General features: G+C 48.8%; 1 protein-coding gene across 7 annotated transcripts in view; it reads right to left on the minus strand.

Moving 5' to 3' along the window:
- Nucleotides 1-446: 446 nt before the first annotated feature.
- Nucleotides 447-25,337, minus strand: part of RTKN (rhotekin) — a 286,830-nt gene continuing 261,939 nt past the window's right edge. For 5 of the 7 annotated variants that reach the window (XM_063925607.1, XM_063925598.1, XM_063925617.1 and 2 more), the window contains one exon: nt 447-2,584. In XM_063925607.1, the coding sequence (XP_063781677.1) occupies nt 2,154-2,584 (431 nt within the window). In that variant the 3' untranslated portion in view covers nt 447-2,153. Of the gene's footprint in view, nt 2,585-6,559; nt 6,663-25,337 lie in introns of all 7 variants that reach the window. The other 2 variants (XM_063925656.1, XM_063925646.1) reach the window with 1 other exon arrangement.

The following is a 25,337-nucleotide window of genomic DNA, read 5'->3' on the forward strand; positions in this document are numbered from 1 at the left end:
GGTATCCAGTCATTGCCTCGCCCTGTAGAAGCACCACCCTGCGGTATGTAGATATCCAGTAGTTGTCTCACCCTGTAGAAGCACCACCCTGTAGAAGCACCAATCTACGGTACGTAGGTTTCCAGTCATTGCCTCACCCTGTAGAAGCACCACCCTGCAGAAGCACCATCCTACGGTATGTAGGTATCCAGTCGTTGCCTCGCCCTGTAGAAGCACCACCCTGCGGTATGTAGATATCCAGTAGTTGTCTCACCCTGTAGAAGCACCACCCTGTAGAAGCACCAATCTACGGTACGTAGGTTTCCAGTCATTGCCTCACCCTGTAGAAGCACCACCCTGCAGAAGCACCATCCTACGGTATGTAGGTATCCAGTCGTTGCCTCGCCCTGTAGAAGCACCACCCTGCGGTTTGTAGGATGTCAGTGGCAGCACACGGAATGGGGTAATATGATACAATAACAATTTATTGATATAATACTCTGTTAGTGGCTGTTTATAATAATAAAGCTTTTACTCATTTATTTTAGGAGCCTAATACATCAAGTGGAAAAGCAGTTACTGAGTCACAGGACGCTGAAGGGTAACACTGCTATGTCGGGCAGCCGGGGAGTCCGAGACATGTAACTCCATAGTACGTCTCATCAGGTAGTCACTACAGTGCGTCTCTGTGTCACCCTGCAGTGGGAGGGACACACCCAATGTCTCGTATAACCCACCTATCTGTGTCACCCTGCAGTGGGAGGGACACACCCCATATCTCGTATAACCCATCTGTCTGTGTCACCCTGCAGTGGGAGGGACACACCCAATGTCTCGTATACCCTATCTGTCTGTGTCACCATGCAGTGGGAGGGACACACCCAATGTCTCGTATACCCTATCTGTCTGTGTCACCCTGCAGTGGGAGGGACACACCTAATGTCTTGTATAACCTATCTGTCTGTCACCCTGCAGTGGGAGGGACACACCCCATATCTCGTATAACCCACCTATCTGTGTTTCCCTGCAGCTGGAGGGACACACCCCATATCTCGTATAACCCACCTGTGTCACCCTGCAGTTGAAGGGAGACACCTTATGTCTCGTATAAGACACCTGTGCCACCCTGTTGTGGGAGGGACACAGTCCATGTATCCTATAACGCACCTGTCTGTGTCACCCTGCAGTGGAAGGGACACATGTCTTGTATAACCCACCTCTCTGTGTCACCCTGATATGGGAGGGACACACCCCATGTCTTGTATAACCCACCTGTCTGTGTCACCCAGCAGTGGAAGGGACACGTCCTATATAACCCACCTCTATGTGTCACCCTGATATGGGAGGGACACACCCCATGTCTCGTATAACCCACCTGTCTGTGTTGCCCTGCAGTGGAAGGGACACATGTCTTGTATAGCCCATCTCTCTGTGTCAGCCTGATATGGGAGGGACAAACCCCATGTCTCGTATAACCCACCTGTCTGTGTTGCCCTGTTGTGGGAGTGACACACCCCATGTCTCGTATAACCCACCTGTCTGTGTCACCCAGCAGTGGAAGGGACACATGTCTTGTATAACCCATCTTTCTGTGTCAACCTGATATGGGAGGGACACACCCCATGTCTCGTATAACCCACCTGTCTGTGTCGCCCTGCTGTGGGAGGGACACACCCCATGTCTCGTATAACCCACCTGCCTGTATCACCCTGGTGTGGGAGGGACACATTTTATGTCTTGTATAACCCACCTCTCTGTGTCACCCTGATGTGGGACGGACACACCCCAGGTCTCATATAACCCACTTGTCTGTGCTACCCTGCTGTGAGATGGACACACCCCAGGTCTCATATAACCCACCTGTGTATGTCACCCTGGATAGGTTTCACCTATCCAAGAGCGCACCTACCCATGTGTCTCATAGCTCCTTAAAGTCTTAGGTTGGGGAGAGGAATAATTGATGCCTATGTCACCCTGAGGTGGGATGGTCTTACACTCCTTGTTTCACATGCAGATTGAAGGACCCGACTCTGTATTAATCCTGACAATTACAAGGGAGAAGCATTAAGGTAATGTGTGTGCTCGATGCTATGGGCCAGAAAGAAGCCATTAGGAAAAGCTGGCATTGCACTTCGGCCTCCGACCACCTCCGGCACGTGTGACTTGTAGACAGCTCATACTTGACTCTGTAGCCAGTTGCGGGGGTCCAGTTTGGTTTTCAGGTTCTTCGTGTTCCTACGATTGTGACATCCCCTCTCTAAGTCGGGCGTACTGCTTCCACTGCTGCTGGAGATTCTTCCCTCTGGTCGGAGACCTTCATTTCTACCGGTACTTGGTGACCCATTGGAAGATTGATGCTCAGCCAATCTGAGTCCCTGGGCCTTCAGAGAGGTCAGTTTAGCATCCAGGGAGAATGTACGGGGGCGAAGTCTAGCACTCCGCACAGGGGGACTGTCACAATCGGAGGAGGAGGAACAGGAAGGAGGACCTGTAGTAGGGCTGTGATAGAGAGATGTCCAAGGTGGAGGATCCAAACCTCTCTGGAGCTCAAACTCCTTCATCCTCTGAGAGAGAAGGTCTGGAATGGGACCCAGGCCCTCAATAGCTGTAGGAGACAATTAGGGAAACCATAATAAACTGATGAGAAAATGAACATGCCACACATTGCTTCTTTCACCAATACGTCCTATGCACAGTGTAATATACCAGCTCCGTCCCACTAGCACCATTGATACATAGACACAGAACACGACGGCAGATAAGAACCACTTCACCCATCTAGTCTGCCCCTTTTTTAATCTTTAGGTAAATTCAACCCTATTTGATCCTTATGTCTATGTAAGGATCCTTATGTCTATCCTATGCATGTTTACATTACTCTACTGACTTAGCCTCTACCACCTCTGATAGGAGGCTATTCCACTTATCCACTACCCTTTCTGAGAGGTAATTTTTCCTGATATTTCCCCTGAATCCCCCTGCCTCCAGTCTCAGTGCATGTCCTCATGTTCTAATAATTCTCTTCCCGGGCGGGATGTACTATCACTGATCGCGGGTCATCGCAACAATGCTAATCACGTATGTACTAACATATGCGATTAGTATCGCAATGCGATGCCAGGGGTCCCTGTGATCAGTGATCGTTCCAAGGAGAGGGTTTGTGCCAGCCTCCGGCACCTCCCAGCCCCGGCAGGTGACATGTGCAGGGAGTCCCAGGCTCCTCCTCCTCCGCCCTGCAGCCAGAAGGACAAATGGCTGTGCTGTGGGGGAGAAGGAGGCCGCAAAGCTTACAGGACAGAGGTATGCTGGGGATGGGGGAGAGGTCGTTGTGAGCAGCGCGAGGAGGGGGGGGGGGGGGGTGTCGGTGGTGGGATGCAGCGGTGGTAAGAAACCCATAGGCTTCTATAGGATATCGCCATCAAAACCCCCTCGGGGGTTAGTACATATGAAAATGCGGTAAAACCCCCAAAACAGGGGGGATTTACAGCATTTTACCTTTAGTACACCCCGCCCCCTGTGAGGAATGTCCTCCCTCCTGTACTGTGGTGATACCCATGATATATGTGACAGTCTATATCATACCCCCCTTTCCCTTCTCTGTTCCAAACTATACATAGTAAGATCTCCCACCAGTAAATCCATGCTGTAAATTGTTGGATATAAGAAATTCCACTACTCTTTTAAAAAGTGTTTACAGTACTTTCCCTACTGTTGATGAGGCTCACTGGTCTGTAGTTACTTGCCGCTTCCTTGTTTTCACTTTTGTGCAGTGGTACTACATTCACTCTTTTCCAGTCCTGATATTACCAGCACATCTTTAAGGTCTCATCAGTACATCCCGTGCACAGTGTATTACACTAGCTCTGTCACACTAGCACCATTACCAATACATCCTATGCAATGTGTATTACACCAGCTCTGTCACACTAGCACCATTACCAATCCTTACTATGGAGTGTATTACACTAGCATACTATATATATCATACTGCTACAGTCGCCTATATGCAAATATATGATACAATCACAAATACAGGATTATATATCATACTATATATACACTAAACAGTATTGCTACAATCACCTATATGCTAATATATAATACAATCACTAGTACATAATTATATATCATACTATACTATATACAAACAAACAAACAAACAAACAAACATAGGCAGCTTAAAAGACTATAGCACATCTATGAAACATAGTGGCACAGCAGTGGCAGACAAGATGTTTTATTATACAGGACATGCACAGTTTAACAAACCAAGCACTTCAGTGACAGGGACTGACACTTTAGTGGCTGAAGTGCTTGGTTTGTTTGGGCCCCAACAAAAAAAATCTAATTTGGTGGTTTGGTTAAACCAAGCTACCAGTGGGCTTAAGGCTAACAATGTTAACATTTATCATGGTTAAATATGTCATCATCCTTATCAATGTTGTTAATAATATCACCACCTAATATTAGATCGTCCCCACTGGAATGCACCGTTGCAGTCTCTGTTGTAATTGGAGGCACAGGTCTCCCTCATAGAATTTGTAATTAATTTTTGTGAACATCAGTTTTTCCACATTTTTTGCAAGTAGTCTCCTATGCCGAATGCTTACAAGGTGCCCATCTGTGCTAAACTCTCTCTTTCTGAGTGCACACTTGAGGGTGGGTACTTAAGTACACCAAAGCAGGTTTGTAAAAGGAGTCATGGTAGAGGTGTCAATAAGTGTGGGCAATGTCTTTAAGCCTGACCAAATGTCATATGTTGTTTCACTCTGGTGCACAAGTCTATCATACTTAGTGGAATTGCTAAGTTTTGTCTCCTTCAGATTCTCTAGCTGCTTTTCCAGTAATTTAAGTAAGGGTATGACCTGACTCAGACTGGCAGTGTCTGAACTCACATCATTGGTTACAGTTTCAAATGGTTTTATTAGCTTTCAAAAACCTTAAGTATTCTCCAGTGTGCTGGACTAAGGTAACACGCACCCTCACCTTCTCCTTATCTCATGGCTTGATGTGTATGTTTGGATGGCTTGAAGTTTGTGAACACACAATTTGTTCTTCAGCCTTAGTGCTCATTTTGTTCACTGTACATACAGTACATATAGTAAAGTAATATACGCTGCCTTTCAAACCTTTCCTTGAAATATCTATATTGAATTACTGTATAATAGACATGAGATATTTTTTTTTTCAAGCCAGAAAGGTTTTGCTATCACTGCTGCTTCCTTAAGTACAGTAAGTGCGTCTCATGTCAACCTCTGACAAATATATGGTTACACAGGAGCCTGAATGCAGATTGCAGGTGGCTATGGGCAACAGATCAGAGATGTCGGCAGGTGGCTATGGGCTACAGATCAGAGATGTCGGCAGGTGGCTATGGGCTACAGATCAGAGATGTCGGCAGGTGGCTATGGGCAACAGATCAGAGATGTCGGCAGGTGGCTATGGGCTACAGATCAGAGATGTCGGCAGGTGGCTATGGGCTACAGATCAGAGATGTCGTTCCCCAGGAACCCTCTTCTGGAAATGGCCGCTATGCCGGGCAGAAAGGCTGACTGGGAGAATGTCCTTTGGACAGATGAGTCACAGCTGGAACTCTTTGGCAAGTCACATCGGCTCTATGTTCACGAATGAAAAAATGAAGCTGTACAAGAAAAGAACCCCCATACCTACTGTTGCCCATGGAGGGGGCCTGGTTATGTGCTGGGGCTGCTTTGCTGTATCTGGCCTTGAATCTGTGCAGGGCACAATGACATCTCAGGACTATCTCAGCACTCTGGAGTGATACATACTGCCCAGTGTCAGACAGATCTGTCTCAATCGTAGGTCATCCAACAGGATAATGACCCAAATACACAGCTAAGAATGGGTAAGAGCAGAACATTGGACAGTGCAGAAGTGGCCTCTATGGGCCCTGATCTGACTCCAATGGAACATCTATGGAAAGAGCTGAAACCTGTACCCTGAAGAAGGCACCATCACACCTGAGACAGATGAAGCACATTGCAAAGGAAGAATGGGCCAAGCTACCTGCGGACAGAAGTCTCAGCATCATTTCCTGAGATCTCCTACAGACAGGACAGGTATATACACTGTTGTACTTGTGTGACAACTGTATGCTGTCATTTCCCCAAGCACCGTCAGCAAGGGGACTTTCCTTTTTAAAGACATATGAGCAATAAACATCTTGCCTTAAGAAGCCTGCATCTGCTGGTATCCTGTGACCACCAGAGGAGCGCCAAATGCTACTCCATTGTACGGCACTCTTCTACCTCCCTGTTCTCCACATGGCACTCCATCTCCAAAAAAATCTGGAACCAAAGAGTTTCCCCTCTGGGTCCCAGACTCCACAATAGTGCGCAGCCTCCCAGACGTGCCTGACAGCTAGAGGTTGAGGTCTTCATCAGAAATGATCTGGTACACCGTAGGCAGTACTCTCCTGCCTCTACTGCCACCAAATCTCTGCAGTCTGCAATGTGGTACTGTTCATATATTGTGTAAAGACCAGGAATTACACACATATACTGTATATGTAAATGGAGGCTACACATTACACATGTAGCACTGACTGTGTGTTACAAACCTGTCACTGTAATAGGTGCACAGCAATGATCGGATTTCAGCAGACACTGCATTATCCTGCAGCAGCAGCCCCTCGTCAGTGGGTGTGGGGGGAGCAGACAGAGCTGATCAGAGGGAGAGGGGGTGCACCATGCAGGGGGAGAAGGCACAGAGATGGGTAGAGGGGGTGCACCATGGAGGGGGAGAAGGCACAGAGATGGAGAGAGGGGGTGCACCATGCAGAGGGAGAAGGCACAGAGATGGGGAGAGGAGGTGCACCATGCCGGGAGAAGAGGCACAGAGATGGGGAGAGGAGGTGCACCATGCCGGGAGAAGAGGCACAGAGATGGGGAGAGGGGGTGCACCATGGAGGGGGAGAAGGCACAGAGATGGGTAGAGGGGGTGCACCATGGAGGGGGAGAAGGCACAGAGATGGGTAGAGGGGGTGCACCATGCAGAGGGAGAAGGCACAGAGATGGGTAGAGGGGGTGCACCATGGAGGGGGAGAAGGCACAGAGATGGGTAGAGGGGGTGCACCATGCAGAGGGAGAAGGCACAGAGATGGGGAGAGGAGGTGCACCATGCCGGGAGAAGAGACACAGAGATGGGGAGAGGAGGTGCACCATGCCGGGAGAAGAGGCACAGAGATGGGGAGAGGAGGTGCACCATGGAGGGGGAGAAGGCACAGAGATGGGTAGAGGGGGTGCACCATGGAGGGGGAGAAGGCACAGAGATGGAGAGAGGGGGTGCACCATGCAGGGGGAGAAGGCACAGAGATGGGGAGAGGAGGTGCACCATGCCGGGAGAAGAGGCACAGAGATGGAGAGAGGAGGTGCACCATGCCGGGAGAAGAGGCACAGAGATGGAGAGAGGGGTGCAGCATGTACGAGGAGAAGGCACAGAGATGGGGAGAGGGGGCGCACCATGCATTGAGAGAGGGCACAATGATGGGGAGAGGGGGTGCACCATGCCGGGAGAGGGGGCACAGAAGTGGGGAAAGGTGGTGCACCATGCATGGGGAGAAGGCACAGAGATGGGGAGAGGGGGTGCACCATGCATGGGGAGAAGGCACAGAGATGGAGAGAGGGGTGCACCAAGCCGGGAGAAGAGGAACAGAGATGGGGAGAGGGGGTGCACCATGTATGAGGAGAAGGCACAGAGATGAAGAGAGGGGTGCACCATGCCGGGAGAGGGGGCACAGATTTAGGGAGAGGTGGTACACCATGCATGGGGAGAAGGCACAGAAATGGGGAAAGGTGGTGCACCATGCATGGGGAGAAGGCACAGAAATGGGGAAAGGTGGTGCACCATGCATGGGGAGAAGGCACAGAGATGGAGAGAGGGGTGCACCAAGCCGGGAGAAGAGGCACAGAGATGGGGAGAGGGGGTACACCATGTATGGGGAGAAGGCAGAGAGATGGGGAGAGGTGGTGCACCATGCCAGGAGAAGAGGAACAGAGATGGGGAGAGGGGGCGCACCATGCAGGCGGAGAAGGCACAGAGATGGGGAGAGGGGGCGCACCATGCAGGGAGATAAGACACAGATGGGGAAAGGGGGCGCACCATGCAGGGTGAGAAGGTGCAGAAATGAGGAAAGGTGCACAGTGCGATGCATACACACACAAGAGAAAGAAAGAGACAGTGTTATACTGAATGGAAGAGACAGGTAAGTGTAATGTTAGTCAGCATGACAGAGGGTACAGCAATGTCCAGCACTAATATAGAATAAATGAGGACCATGGAAATCCATCTCCTCATGCAGTGTCCATCAGTATCTCCATTCTCCTGTATAATATACATTCTCATTGCCCCTCACTGCTAATATATCCCATTTTCCTCATCCTTGTGCCTAAACAACCTTCACGTTGGATGTTCTCCTCATCCACTGGTCCTCCATCTAAAATGATCATTATCCTCCACTTGTCTTCATCTCTCCTTCATAATCCAATCCTCCTGATCCGATTCCCACCACTCTTCTCGTCCTATTCCTTATCCCTGCCACCGTTGTAATCTATTGTTTGATTCATTATCCTAATTATCCCTCCCATACAAACTACTTATCTCAGCCATCTCTCTGCTCCTTATACAATCACCTATCTCACCAATCTCTCTCCTCCTTATCCCCATCACCCATCTCACCACTCTTTATACCAATCACCCATCTCACCCATCTCTCTGCTCAAGATCCAGTATCACCCATCTCACCCATCTCTCTATTTCTTATCCACCATCACCCATCTCACCCACCTTTCTGCTCCTTATAACCATCTCCCATCTCACACATCTCTCTACTCCTTATCTCCATCACCCATCTCACACATCTCTCTGCTCCTTATCTCCATCACCCATCTCACACATCTCTCTACTTCTTATCTCCATCACCTATCTCACCCATCTCTCTACTCCTTATCTTCATTACCCATCTCACACATCTCTCTACTCCTTATCTCCATCACCCATCTCACACATCTCTCTGCTCCTTATCTCCATCACCCATCTCACACATCTCTCTACTTCTTATCTCCATCACCTATCTCACCCATCTCTCTACTCCTTATCTTCATTACCCATCTCACACATCTCTCTACTTCTTATCTCCATCATCCATCTCACCTATCTTTCTACTCCTTATCTCCATCACCCATCTCACACATCTCTCTGCTCCCTATCTCCATCACCCATCTCACACATCTCTATTTCTTATCCACCATCACCCATCTCACCCATCTCTCTGCTCCTTATCCCCATCACTCATCTCACACATCTCTCTGCTCCTTATTCCCATCACTCATCTCTCTGCTCCTTACCACCATCAACCATCTCACCCATCTCTCTCCTCCTTATCCTCATCACCTATCTCACCCATCTTTCTACTCCTTATTCCCCATCACCTATCTCACCCATCTCTCTCCTCTTTATCCCCATCACCCATCTCACCACTCTTTATACCAATCACCCATCTCACCCATTTCTCTGCTCAAGATCCAGCATCACACATCTCTGTATTTCTTATCCACCATCACCCATATCACCCACCTTTCTGCTCCTTATCCCCATCACTCATCTCTCTGCTCCATATCCCCATCACTCATCTCTCTGCTCCTTATCCCCATCACTCATCTCTCTGCTCCTTACCACCATTAACCATCTCACCCATCTCTCTCCTCCTTATCACCATCACCTATCTCACCCATCTTTCTACTCCTTATTCCCCATCACCTATCTCACCCATCTCTCTGCTCCTTATCTCCATCACCCATCTCACACATCTCTCTGCTCCTTATCCCCATCACCTATCTCACCCATCTCTCTCCTCCTTATCCCCATCACCCATCTCACACATCTCTCTACTTCTTATCCCCATCACCATCTCACACATCTCTCTGCTCCTTATCACCATCACCCATCTCACCCATCTCTCTACTCCTTATCCCCATCACCCATCTCTCTGCTCCTTATCCCCATCACTCATCTCTCTGCTCCTTACCACCATCAACCATCTCACCCATCTCTCTCCTCCTTATCCTCATCACCTATCTCACCCATCTTTCTACTACTTATTCCCCATCACCTATCTCACCCATCTCTCTCCTCCTTATACCCCATCATTTATCTCACCCATTTCTCTGCTCCTTATCCCCATCACCCATCTCACCCATCTCTCTACTCCTTATACCCCATCACCCATCTCACCCATCTCTCTGCTCCTTATACCCCATCACCCATCTCACACATCTCTCTGCTCCTTATCTCCATCACCCATCTCACCCATCTCTCTACGCCTTATCCCCATCACCCATCTCTCTACTCCTTATCTCCATCACACATCTCTCTGCTCCTTATCTCCATCACCCATCTCACCCATCTTTTTACTCCTTATACCCCATCACCTATCTCACCCATCTCTCTGCTCCTTATCCCCATCACCCATCTCACTCATCTCTCTGCTTCTTCTCTCCATCACCCATCTCACCCATCTCTCTGCTCCTTATTACCATCAACCATCTCACCCATCTCTCTCCTCCTTATCACCATCACCCATCTCACACATCTCTCTGCTCCTTATCCCCATCACCCATCTCACCCATCTCTCTGCTCCTTATCACCATTAACCATCTCACCCATCTCTCTCCTCCTTATCTCATCACCCATCTCACACATCTATCTCCTCCTTATCACCATCACCCATCTCACACATCTCTCTACTCCTTATCCCCATCACCCATCTCACCGCTCTTTATACCAATCACCCATTTCACCCATCTCTCTGCTGAAGATCCAGCATCACCCATCTCACACATCTCTCTATTTCTTATCCACCATCACCCATCTCACACATCTCTCTGCTCCTTATCCCCATCACTCATCTCTCTGCTCCTTATCCCCATCACCCATCTCACCCATCTCTCTCCTCCTTATCCTCATCACCTATCTCACCCATCTTTCTACTCCTTATTCCCCATCACCTATCTCACCCATCTCTCTACTCCTTATCTCCATCCCCTATCTCACCCATCTCTCTCCTCCTTATCCCCATCACCTATCTCACCCATCTCTCTGCTCCTTATCCCCATCACTCATCTCTCTGCTCCTTACCACCATCAACCATCTCACTCATCTCTCTCCTCCTTATCCCCATCACCTATCTCACCCATCTTTCTACTCCTTATTCCCCATCACCCATCTCACCCATCTCTCTGCTCCTTATCCCCATCACTCATCTCTCTGCTCCTTACCACCATCAACTACCTCACTCATCTCTCTGCTCCTTATCCCCATCACTCATCTCTCTGCTCCTTACCACCATCAACCATCTCACCCATCTCTCTCCTCCTTATCCCCATCACCTATCTCACCCATCTTTCTACTCCTTATTCCCCATCACCTATCTCACCCATCTCTCTACTCCTTATTCCCCATCACCCATCTCACCCATCTCTCTACTCCATATCTCCATCCCCTATCTCACCCATCTCTCTCCTCCTTATCTCCATCACCTATCTCACCCATCTCTCTACTCCTTATTCCCCATCACCTATCTCACCCATCTCTCTACTCCTTATCTCCATCCCCTATCTCACCCATCTCTCTCCTCCTTATCCCCATCACCTATCTCACCCATCTCTCTACTCCTTATCCCCATCACTCATCTCTCTGCTCCTTATCCCCATCACTCATCTCTCTGCTCCTTATCCCCATCACTCATCTCTCTGCTCCTTATCCCCATCACTCATCTCTCTGCTCCTTACCACCATCAACCATCTCACCCATCTCTCTCCTCCTTATTCACCATCACCTATCTCACCCATCTCTCTACTCCTTATTCCCCATCACCTGTCTCACCCATCTCTCTGCTCCTTATCCCCATCACCTATCTCACCCATCTCTCTCCTCCTTATCACCATCACCCATCTCACCCATCTCTCTACTCCTTATCCCCATCACCCATCTCACACATCTCTCTGCTCCTTATCCCCATCACTCATCTCTCTGCTCCTTATCCCCATCACTCATCTCTCTGCTCCTTACCACCATCAACCATCTCACCCATCTCTCTCCTCCTTATCCTCATCACCTATCTCACCCATCTTTCTACTCCTTATTCCCCATCACCTATCTCACCTATCTCTCTCCTCCTTATACCCCATAATTTATCTCACCCATTTCTCTGCTCCTTATCCCCATCGCCCATCTCACCCATCTCTCTCCTCCTTATCCCCATCACCTATCTCACCCATCTCTCTACTCCTTATACCCCATCACCTATCTCACCCATCTCTCTGCTCCTTATCTCCATCACCCATCTCACCCATCTCTCTACGCCTTATCCCCATCACCCATCTCACCCATCTCTCTACTCCTTATCTCCATCACACATCTCCCTGCTCCTTATCTCCATCACCCATCTCATCCATCTTTTTACTCCTTATACCCCATCACCTATCTCACCCATCTCTCTGCTCCTTATCCCCATCACCCATCTCACTCATCTCTCTGCTTCTTCTCTCCATCACCCATCTCACCCATCTCTCTGCTCCTTATCACCATCAACCATCTCACCCATCTCTCTCCTCCTTATCACCATCACCCATCTCACACATCTCTCTGCTCCTTATCCCCATCACCCATCTCACCCATCTCTCTGCTCCTTATCACCATCAACCATCTCACCCATCTCTCTCCTCCTTATCTCATCACCCATCTCACACATCTCTCTCCTCCTTATCACCATCACCCATCTCACACATCTCTCTACTCCTTATCCCCATCACCCATCTCACCGCTCTTTATACCAATCACCCATTTCACCCATCTCTCTGCTCAAGATCCAGCATCACCCATCTCACACATCTCTCTATTTCTTATCCACCATCACTCATCTCACACATCTCTCTGCTCCTTATCCCCATCACTCATCTCTCTGCTCCTTATCACCATCACCCATCTCACCCATCTCTCTCCTCCTTATCCTCATCACCTATCTCACCCATCTTTCTACTCCTTATTCCCCATCACCTATCTCACCCATCTCTCTACTTCTTATCTCCATCCCCTATCTCACCCATCTCTCTCCTCCTTATCCCCATCACCTATCTCACCCATCTCTCTGCTCCTTATCCCCATCACTCATCTCTCTGCTCCTTACCACCATCAACCATCTCACTCATCTCTCTCCTCCTTATCCCCATCACCTATCTCACCCATCTTTCTACTCCTTATTCCCCATCACCCATCTCACCCATCTCTCTACTCCTTATCCCCATCACTCATCTCTCTGCTCCTTACCACCATCAACCATCTCACCCATCTCTCTCCTCCTTATCTCATCACCCATCTCACACATCTCTCTCCTCCTTATCACCATCACCCATCTCACACATCTCTCTACTCCTTATCCCCATCACCCATCTCACCGCTCTTTATACCAATCACCCATTTCACCCATCTCTCTGCTCAAGATCCAGCATCACCCATCTCACACATCTCTCTATTTCTTATCCACCATCACCCATCTCACACATCTCTCTGCTCCTTATCCCCATCACTCATCTCTCTGCTCCTTATCACCATCACCCATCTCACCCATCTCTCTCCTCCTTATCCTCATCACCTATCTCACCCATCTTTCTACTCCTTATTCCCCATCACCTATCTCACCCATCTCTCTACTCCTTATCTCCATCCCCTATCTCACCCATCTCTCTCCTCCTTATCCCCATCACCTATCTCACCCATCTCTCTGCTCCTTATCCCCATCACTCATCTCTCTGCTCCTTACCACCATCAACCATCTCACCCATCTCTCTCCTCCTTATCCGCATCACCTATCTCACCCATCTTTCTACTCCTCATTCCCCATCACCTATCTCACCCATCTCTCTACTCCTTATTCCCCATCACCCATCTCACCAATCTCTCTACTCCATATCTCCATCCCCTATCTAACCCATCTCTCTCCTCCTTATCCCCATCACCTATCTCACCCATCTCTCTACTCCTTATACCCCATCACCTATCTCACCCATCTCTCTACTCCTTATCTCCATCCCCTATCTCACCCATCTCTCTCCTCCTTATCTCCATCACCTATCTCACCCATCTCTCTCCTGCTTATCCCCATCACCTATCTCACCCATCTATCTGCTCCTTATCCCCATCACTCATCTCTCTGCTCCTTACCACCATCAACCATCTCACTCATCTCTCTCCTCCTTATACCCATCACCTATCTCACCCATCTTTCTACTCCTTATTCCCCATCACCCATCTCACCCATCTCTCTACTCCTTATCCCCATCACTCATCTCTCTGCTCCTTACCACCATCAACCATCTCACCCATCTCTCTCCTCCTTATCTCATCACCCATCTCACACATCTCTCTCCTCCTTATCACCATCACCCATCTCACACATCTCTCTACTCCTTATTCCCATCACCCATCTCACCGCTCGTTATACCAATCACCCATTTCACCCATCTCTCTGCTCAAGATCCAGCATCACCCATCTCACACATCTCTCTATTTCTTATCCACCATCACCCATCTCACACATCTCTCTGCTCCTTATCCCCATCACTCATCTCTCTGCTCCTTATCACCATCACCCATCTCACCCATCTCTCTCCTCCTTATCCTCATCACCTATCTCACCCATCTTTCTACTCCTTATTCCCCATCACCTATCTCACCCATCTCTCTACTCCTTATCTCCATCCCCTATCTCACCCATCTCTCTCCTCCTTATCCCCATCACCTATCTCACCCATCTCTCTGCTCCTTATCCCCATCACTCATCTCTCTGCTCCTTACCACCATCAACCATCTCACCCATCTCTCTCCTCCTTATCCCCATCACCTATCTCACCCATCTTTCTACTCCTCATTCCCCATCACCTATCTCACCCATCTCTCTACTCCTTATTCCCCATCACCCATCTCACCCATCTCTCTACTCCATATCTCCATCCCCTATCTAACCCATCTCTCTCCTCCTTATCCCCATCACCTATCTCACCCATCTCTCTACTCCTTATACCCCATCACCTATCTCACCCATCTCTCTACTCCTTATCTCCATCCCCTATCTCACCCATCTCTCTCCTCCTTATCTCCATCACCTATCTCACCCATCTCTCTCCTCCTTATCCCCATAACCCATCTCACACATCTCTCTGCTCCTTATCCCCATCACCCATCTCACACATCTCTCTACTCCTTTATCCCCATCACCTATCTCACCCATCTCTCTACTCCTTATCTCCATCCCCTATCTCACCCATCTCTCTTCTCCTTATCCCCATCACCCATCTCACCCATCTCTCTCCTCCTTATCCCCATAACCCATCTCACACATCTCTCTACTCCTTATCCCCATCACCCATCTCACCCATCTCTCTCCTCCTTATACCCATCACCTATCTCACCCACCTTTCTACTCCTTATTCCCCATCACCTATCTCACCCATCTCTCTACTCCTTATCTCCATCCCCTATCTCACCCATCTCTCTCCTCCTTATCCCCATCACCTATCTCACCCATCTCTCTACTCCTTATTCCCCATCACCTATCTCACCCATCTCTCTACTCCTTATCTCCATCCCCTATCTCACCCATCTCTCTCCTCCTTATCCCCATCACCTATCTCACCCATCTCTCTCCTCCTTATCCCCATAACCCATCTCACACATCTCTCTACTCCTTATCCCCATCACCCATCTCACCCATCTCTCTACTCCTTATCACCATCATCCATCTCACCCGTCTCTCTGCTTTTTATCCCCATCACCCATCTCTCTGCTACTGATCCATCATCACCCATCTCACCCATCTCTCTACTCCTTATCTCCATCACCCATCTCACCCATCTCTCTGCTCCATCACTCATCTATCTGCTCCTTATCCCATCACTCATCTCTCTACTCCTTATACCCCATCAATTATCTCACCCATTTCTCTGCTCCTCATCTCCATCACCTATCTCACCCATCTCTCTCCTCCTTATCCCCATCACCTCTCACCTATCTCTGTACTCCTTATACCCCATCACCTATCTCACCCATCTCTCTGCTCCTTATCTCCATCACCCATCTCACCCATCTCTCTACGCCTTATCCACATCACCCATCTTACCCATCTTTTTACTCCTTATACCCCATCATCTATCTCACCCATCTCTCTGCTCCTTATCCCCATCACTCATCTCTCTGCTCCTTATCTCCATCACCCATCTCACACATCTCTCTACTCCATCACTCATCTGTCTACTCCTTGTCCCCATCACTCATCTCTCTGCTCCTTAACACCATCAACCATCTCACCCATCTCTCTCCTCCTTATCACCATCACCTATCTCACCCATCTTTCTACTCCTTATTCCCCATCACCTATCTCACCCATCTCTCTGCTCCTTATCCCATCACTCATCTCTCTGCTCCTTAATACCATCAACCATCTCACCCATCTCTCTCCTCCTTATCACCATAACCTATCTCACCCATCTTTCTACTCCTTATTCCCCATCACCTATCTCACCCATCTCTCTACTCCTTATCTCCATCACCCATCTCACACATCTCTCTACTCCTTATCCCCATCACCCATCTCTCTACTCCTTATCTCCATCACCCATCTCACAAATCTCTCTGCTCCTTATCCCCTTCACCCATCTCACCCATCTCTCTACTCCTTATCTCCATCACCCATCTCACACATCTCTCTACTCCTTATCCCCATCACCCATCTCACCCATCTCTCTGCTCCTTATCCCCATCACCTATCTCACCCATCTCTCTACTCCTTATCTCCATCACCCATCTCACACATCTCTCTACTCCTTATCCCCATCACCCATCTCTCTACTCCTTATCTCCATCACCCATCTCACACATCTCTCTGCTCCTTATCCCCATCACCCATCTCACCCATCTCTCTACTCCTTATCTCCATCACCCATCTCACACATCTCTCTGCTCCTTATCCCCATTACCCATCTCACCCATCTCTCTGCTCCTTATCCCCATCACCTATCTCACCCATCTCTCTACTCCTTATCTCCATCACCCATCTCACACATCTCTCTACTCCTTATCACCATCATCCATCTCACCCATCTCTCTGCTTTTTATCCCCATCACCCATCTCACACATCTCTCTGCTACTGATCCATCATCACCCATCTCACCCATCTCTCTATTCCTTATCTCCATCACCCATCTCACACATCTCTCTGCTCCTTATCCCCATCACCCATCTCACACATCTCTCTGCTCCTTATCCCCATCACCTATCTCACCCATCTCTCTCCTCCTTATCCTCCATCACACATCTCTCTGCTCCTTATCTCCATCACCAATCTCACCCATCTCTCTCCTCCTTATCCCCATTACTCATCTCTCTGCTCCTTACCACCATCAACCATCTCGCCCATCTCTCTCCTCCTTATTCCCATCACCTATCTCACCCATCTCTCTACTCCTTATCCCCATCACCCATCTCACCCATCTCTCTCCTCCTTATCTCCATCACCCATCTCACCCATCTCTCTCCTCCTTATCCCCATCACTCATCTCTCTGTTTCTTACCACCATCAACCATCTCACCCATCTCTTTCCTCCTTATCCCCATAACCCATCTCACACATCTCTCTACTCCTTATCCCCATCATCCATCTCACCCATCTCTCTACTCCTTATCGCCATCATCCATCTCACCCGTCTCTCTGCTTTTTATCCCCATCACCCATCTCTCTGCTACTGATCCATCATCACCCATCTCACCCATCTCTCTACTCCTTATCTCCATCACCCATCTCACCCATCTCTCTGCTCCATCACTCATCTATCTGCTCCTTATCCCATCACTCATCTCTCTACTCCTTATACCCCATCAATTATCTCACCCATTTCTCTGCTCCTCATCTCCATCACCTATCTCACCCATCTCTCTCCTCCTTATCCCCATCACCTCTCACCTATCTCTGTACTCCTTATACCCCATCACCTATCTCACCCATCTCTCTGCTCCTTATCTCCATCACCCATCTCACCCATCTCTCTACGCCTTATCCACATCACCCATCTTACCCATCTTTTTACTCCTTATACCCCATCATCTATCTCACCCATCTCTCTGCTCCTTATCCCCATCACTCATCTCTCTCCTCCTTATCTCCATCACCCATCTCACACATCTCTCTACTCCATCACTCATCTGTCTACTCCTTGTCCCCATCACCCATCTCTCTCCTCCTTATCACCATCACCTATCTCACCCATCTTTCTACTCCTTATTCCCCATCACCTATCTCACCCATCTCTCTGCTCCTTATCCCATCACTCATCTCTCTGCTCCTTAATACCATCAACCATCTCACCCATCTCTCTCCTCCTTATCACCATCACCTATCTCACCCATCTTTCTACTCCTTATTCCCCATCACCTATCTCACCCATCTCTCTACTCCTTATCTCCATCACCCATCTCACACATCTCTCTGCTACTGATCCATCATCACCCATCTCACCCATCTCTCTACTCCTTATCTCCATCACCCATCTCACACATCTCTCTGCTCCTTATCCCCATCACCCATCTCACACATCTCTCTGCTCCTTATCCCCATCACCTATCTCACCCATCTCTCTCCTCCTTATCCTCCATCACACATCTCTCTGCTCCTTATCTCCATCACCAATCTCACCCATCTCTCTCCTCCTTATCCCCATTACTCATCTCTCTGCTCCTTACCACCATCAACCATCTCGCCCATCTCTCTCCTCCTTATTCCCATCACCTATCTCACCCATCTCTCTACTCCTTATCCCCATCACCCATCTCACCCATCTCTCTCCTCCTTATCTCCATCACCCATCTCACCCATCTCTCTCCTCCTTATCCCCATCACTCATCTCTCTGTTTCTTACCACCATCAACCATCTCACCCATCTCTCTCCTCCTTATCCCCATAACCCATCTCACACATCTCTCTACTCCTTATCCCCATCACCCATCTCACCCATCTCTCTACTCCTTATCACCATCATCCATCTCACCCGTCTCTCTGCTTTTTATCCCCATCACCCATCTCTCTGCTACTGATCCATCATCACCCATCTCACCCATCTCTCTACTCCTTATCTCCATCACCCATCTCACCCATCTCTCTGCTCCATCACTCATCTATCTGCTCCTTATCCCATCACTCATCTCTCTACTCCTTATACCCCATCAATTATCTCACCCATTTCTCTGCTCCTCATCTCCATCACCTATCTCACCCATCTCTCTCCTCCTTATCCCCATCACCTCTCACCTATCTCTGTACTCCTTATACCCCATCACCTATCTCACCCATCTCTCTGCTCCTTATCTCCATCACCCATCTCACCCATCTCTCTACGCCTTATCCACATCACCCATCTTACCCATCTTTTTACTCCTTATACCCCATCATCTATCTCACCCATCTCTCTGCTCCTTATCCCCATCACTCATCTCTCTGCTCCTTATCTCCATCACCCATCTCACACATCTCTCTACTCCATCACTCATCTGTCTACTCCTTGTCCCCATCACTCATCTCTCTGCTCCTTAACACCATCAACCATCTCACCCATCTCTCTCCTCCTTATCACCATCACCTATCTCACCCATCTTTCTACTCCTTATTCCCCATCACCTATCTCACCCATCTCTCTGCTCCTTATCCCATCACTCATCTCTCTGCTCCTTAATACCATCAACCATCTCACCCATCTCTCTCCTCCTTATCACCATCACCTATCTCACCCATCTTTCTACTCCTTATTCCCCATCACCTATCTCACCCATCTCTCTACTCCTTATCTCCATCACCCATCTCACACATCTCTCTACTCCTTATCCCCATCACCCATCTCTCTACTCCTTATCTCCATCACCCATCTTACACATCTCTCTGCTCCTTATCCCCATCACCCATCTCACCCATCTCTCTACTCCTTATCTCCATCACCCATCTCACACATCTCTCTACTCCTTATCCCCATCACCTATCTCACCCATCTCTCTGCTCCTTATCCCCATCACCTATCTCACCCATCTCTCTACTCCTTATCTCCATCACCCATCTCACACATCTCTCTACTCCTTATCCCCATCACCCATCTCTCTACTCCTTATCTCCATCACCCATCTCACACATCTCTCTGCTCCTTATCCCCATCACCCATCTCACCCATCTCTCTACTCCTTATCTCCATCACCCATCTCACACATCTCTCTGCTCCTTATCCCCATTACCCATCTCACCCATCTCTCTGCTCCTTATCCCCATCACCTATCTCACCCATCTCTCTACTCCTTATCTCCATCACCCATCTCACACATCTCTCTACTCCTTATCACCATCATCCATCTCACCCATCTCTCTGCTTTTTATCCCCATCACCCATCTCACACATCTCTCTGCTACTGATCCATCATCACCCATCTCACCCATCTCTCTACTCCTTATCTCCATCACCCATCTCACACATCTCTCTGCTCCTTATCCCCATCACCCATCTCACACATCTCTCTGCTCCTTATCCCCATCACCTATCTCACCCATCTCTCTCCTCCTTATCCTCCATCACACATCTCTCTGCTCCTTATCTCCATCACCAATCTCACCCATCTCTCTCCTCCTTATCCCCATTACTCATCTCTCTGCTCCTTACCACCATCAACCATCTCGCCCATCTCTCTCCTCCTTATTCCCATCACCTATCTCACCCATCTCTCTACTCCTTATCCCCATCACCCATCTCACCCATCTCTCTCCTCCTTATCTCCATCACCCATCTCACCCATCTCTCTCCTCCTTATCCCCATCACTCATCTCTCTGTTTCTTACCACCATCAACCATCTCACCCATCTCTCTCCTCCTTATCCCCATAACCCATCTCACACATCTCTCTACTCCTTATCCCCATCACCCATCTCACCCATCTCTCTCCTCCTTATCACCGTCATCCATCTCACCCGTCTCTCTGCTTTTTATCCCCATCACCCATCTCTCTGCTACTGATCCATCATCACCCATCTCACCCATCTCTCTACTCCTTATCTCCATCACCCATCTCACCCATCTCTCTGCTCCATCACTCATCTATCTGCTCCTTATCCCATCACTCATCTCTCTACTCCTTATACCCCATCAATTATCTCACCCATTTCTCTGCTCCTCATCTCCATCACCTATCTCACCCATCTCTCTCCTCCTTATCCCCATCACCTCTCACCTATCTCTGTACTCCTTATACCCCATCACCTATCTCACCCATCTCTCTGCTCCTTATCTCCATCACCCATCTCACCCATCTCTCTACGCCTTATCCACATCACCCATCTTACCCATCTTTTTACTCCTTATACCCCATCATCTATCTCACCTATCTCTCTGCTCCTTATCCCCATCACCCATCTCACTCATCTCTCTGCTCCTTATCCCCATCACTCATCTCTCTGCTCCTTATCTCCATCACCCATCTCACACATCTCTCTACTCCATCACTCATCTGTCTACTCCTTGTCCCCATCACTCATCTCTCTGCTCCTTAACACCATCAACCATCTCACCCATCTCTCTCCTCCTTATCACCATCACCTATCTCACCCATCTTTCTACTCCTTATTCCCCATCACCTATCTCACCCATCTCTCTGCTCCTTATCCCATCACTCATCTCTCTGCTCCTTAATACCATCAACCATCTCACCCATCTCTCTCCTCCTTATCACCATCACCTATCTCACCCATCTTTCTACTCCTTATTCCCCATCACCTATCTCACCCATCTCTCTACTCCTTATCTCCATCACCCATCTCACACATCTCTCTACTCCTTATCCCCATCACCCATCTCTCTACTCCTTATCTCCATCACCCATCTCACACATCTCTCTGCTCCTTATCCCCATCACCCATCTCACCCATCTCTCTACTCCTTATCTCCATCACCCATCTCACACATCTCTCTACTCCTTATCCCCATCACCCATCTCACCCATCTCTCTGCTCCTTATCCCCATCACCTATCTCACCCATCTCTCTACTCCTTATCTCCATCACCCATCTCACACATCTCTCTACACCTTATCCCCATCACCCATCTCTCTACTCCTTATCTCCATCACCCATCTCACACATCTCTCTGCTCCTTATCCCCATCACCCATCTCACCCATCTCTCTACTCCTTATCTCCATCACCCATCTCACACATCTCTCTGCTCCTTATCCCCATTACCCATCTCACCCATCTCTCTGCTCCTTATCCCCATCACCTATCTCACCCATCTCTCTACTCCTTATCTCCATCACCCATCTCACACATCTCTCTACTCCTTATCACCATCATCCATCTCACCCATCTCTCTGCTTTTTATCCCCATCACCCATCTCACACATCTCTCTGCTACTGATCCATCATCACCCATCTCACCCATCTCTCTACTCCTTATCTCCATCACCCATCTCACACATCTCTCTGCTCCTTATCCCCATCACCCATCTCACACATCTCTCTGCTCCTTATCCCCATCACCTATCTCACCCATCTCTCTCCTCCTTATCCTCCATCACACATCTCTCTGCTCCTTATCTCCATCACCAATCTCACCCATCTCTCTCCTCCTTATCCCCATCACTCATCTCTCTGCTCCTTACCACCATCAACCATCTCGCCCATCTCTCTCCTCCTTAGTCCCATCACCTATCTCACCCATCTCTCTACTCCTTATCCCCATCACCCATCTCACCCATCTCTCTCCTCCTTATCCCCATCACTCATCTCTCTGTTTCTTACCACCATCAACCATCTCACCCATCTCTCTCCTCCTTATTCCCATCACCTATCTCACCCATCTCTCTACTCCTTATCCCCATCACCCATCTCACCCATCTCTCTCCTCCTTATCCCCATCACTCATCTCTCTGCTCCTTACCACCATCAACCATCTCACCCATCTCTCTCCTCCTTATTCCCATCACCTATCTCACCCATCTCTCTACTCCTTATCCCCATCACCCATCTCACCCATCTCTCTCCTCCTTATCCCCATCACCCATCTCACCCATCTCTCTCCTCCTTATCCCCATCACCTATCTCACCCATCTCTCTCCTCCTTATTCCCATCACCTATCTCACCCATCTCTCTACTCCTTATCCCCATCACCCATCTCACCCATCTCTCTACGCCTTATCCCCATCACCTATCTCACCCATCTCTCTGCTCCTCATCTCCATCACCTGTCTCACCCATCTCTCTCCTCCTTATCCCCATCACCTCTCACCCATCTCTCTGCTCCTTATACCCCATCATTTATCTCACCCATTTCTCTGCTCCTCATCTCCATCACATATCTCACCCATCTATCTCCTCCTTATCCCCATCACCTCTCACCCATCTCTCTGCTCCTTATACCCCATCATTTATCTCACCCATTTCTCTGCTCCTCATCTTCATCACCTATCTCACCCATCTCTCTCCTCCTTATCCCCATTACCTCTCACCTATCTCTCTACTCCTTATACCCCATCATCTATCTCACCCATCTCTCTGCTCCTTATCTTCATCACCCATCTCACCCATCTCTCTACGCCTTATCCCCATCACCCATCTCACACATCTCTCTGCTCCTTATCCCCATCACCCATCTCACACATCTCTCTGCTCCTTATCCCCATCCCCTATCTCACACATCTCTCTGCTTCTTATAACCATCACCCATCTCACCCATCTCTCTCCTCCTTATCCTCCATCACACATCTCTCTGCTCCTTATCTCCATCACCAATCTCACCCATCTCTCTCCTCCTTATCCCCATCACTCATCTCTCTGCTCCTTACCACCATCAACCATCTCACCCATCCCTCTCCTCCTTATTCCCATCACCTATCTCACCCATCTCTCTACTCCTTATCCCCATCACCCATCTCACCCATCTCTCTCCTCCTGATCTCCATCACCCATCTCACCCATCTCTCTCCTCCTTATCCCCATCACTCATCTCTCTGCTCCTTCCACCATCAACCATCTCACCCATCTCTCTCCTCCTTATTCCAATCACCTATCTCACCCATCTCTCTACTCCTTATCCCCATCACCCATCTCACCCATCTCTCTCCTCCTTATCCCCATCACTCATCTCTCTGCTCCTTACCACCATCAACCATCTCACCCATCTCTCTCCTCCTTATTCCCATCACCTATCTCACCCATCTCTCTACTCCTTATCCCCATCACCCATCTCACCCATCTCTCTCCTCCTTATCCCCATCACCCATCTCACCCATCTCTCTCCTCCTTATCCCCATCACCTATCTCACCCATCTCTCTCCTCCTTATTCCCATCATCTATCTCACCCATCTCTCTACTCCTTATCCCCATCACCCATCTCACCCATCTCTCTACGCCTTATCCCCATCACCTATCTCACCCATCTCTCTGCTCCTCATCTCCATCACCCATCTCACCCATCTCTCTGTTCCTTATCTCCATCACCCATCTCACATATCTCTCTGCTCCTTATCCCCATAACCCATCTCGTCCATCTCTCTGCTTCTTATCACCGTCACCCATCTCTCTTCTCCTTATCCCCATCACCTATCTCACACATCTCTCTGCTCCTTATAACCATCACCCATCTCACACATCTCTCTACTCCTTATCTCTATCACCCATCTCACACATCTCTCTACTCTTTATCTCCATCACCCATCTCACCCATCTCTCTGTTCCTTATATCCCTCACCCATCTCACCCATCTCTCTGCTCCTTATCCCCATAACCCATCTCGCCCATCTCTCTGCTTCTTATCACCGTCAACCATCTCTCTTCTCCTTATCCCCATCACCCATCTCACACATCTCTCTGCTCCTTATAATCATCACCCATCTCACACATCTCTCTGCTCCTTATACCCAATCACCCATCTCACCCATCTCTCTGCTCCTTATCCTCCATCACACATCTCTCTGCTCCTTATCTCCATCACCAATCTCACCCATCTCTCTGCTCCTTATCCCCATCACCCATCTCACACATCTCTCTACTCCTTATCCCCATAATCCATCTCGCCCATCTCTCTGCTCCTTATCTCCATCACCTATCTCACTCATCTCTCTGCTCCTTATCTCCATCACCTATCTCACCCATCTTTCTGCTCCTTCTCCCCATCACCCATCTCACCCATCTCTCTGCTCCTTATCCCCATCACCCATCTCTCTCCTACTTATCTCCATCACCCATCTCACACATCTCTCTGCTCCCTA

The sequence above is a fragment of the Pseudophryne corroboree genome, chromosome 1 (genome assembly GCF_028390025.1).
Source record: "Pseudophryne corroboree isolate aPseCor3 chromosome 1, aPseCor3.hap2, whole genome shotgun sequence".
Lineage (NCBI taxonomy): Eukaryota > Metazoa > Chordata > Amphibia > Anura > Myobatrachidae > Pseudophryne > Pseudophryne corroboree.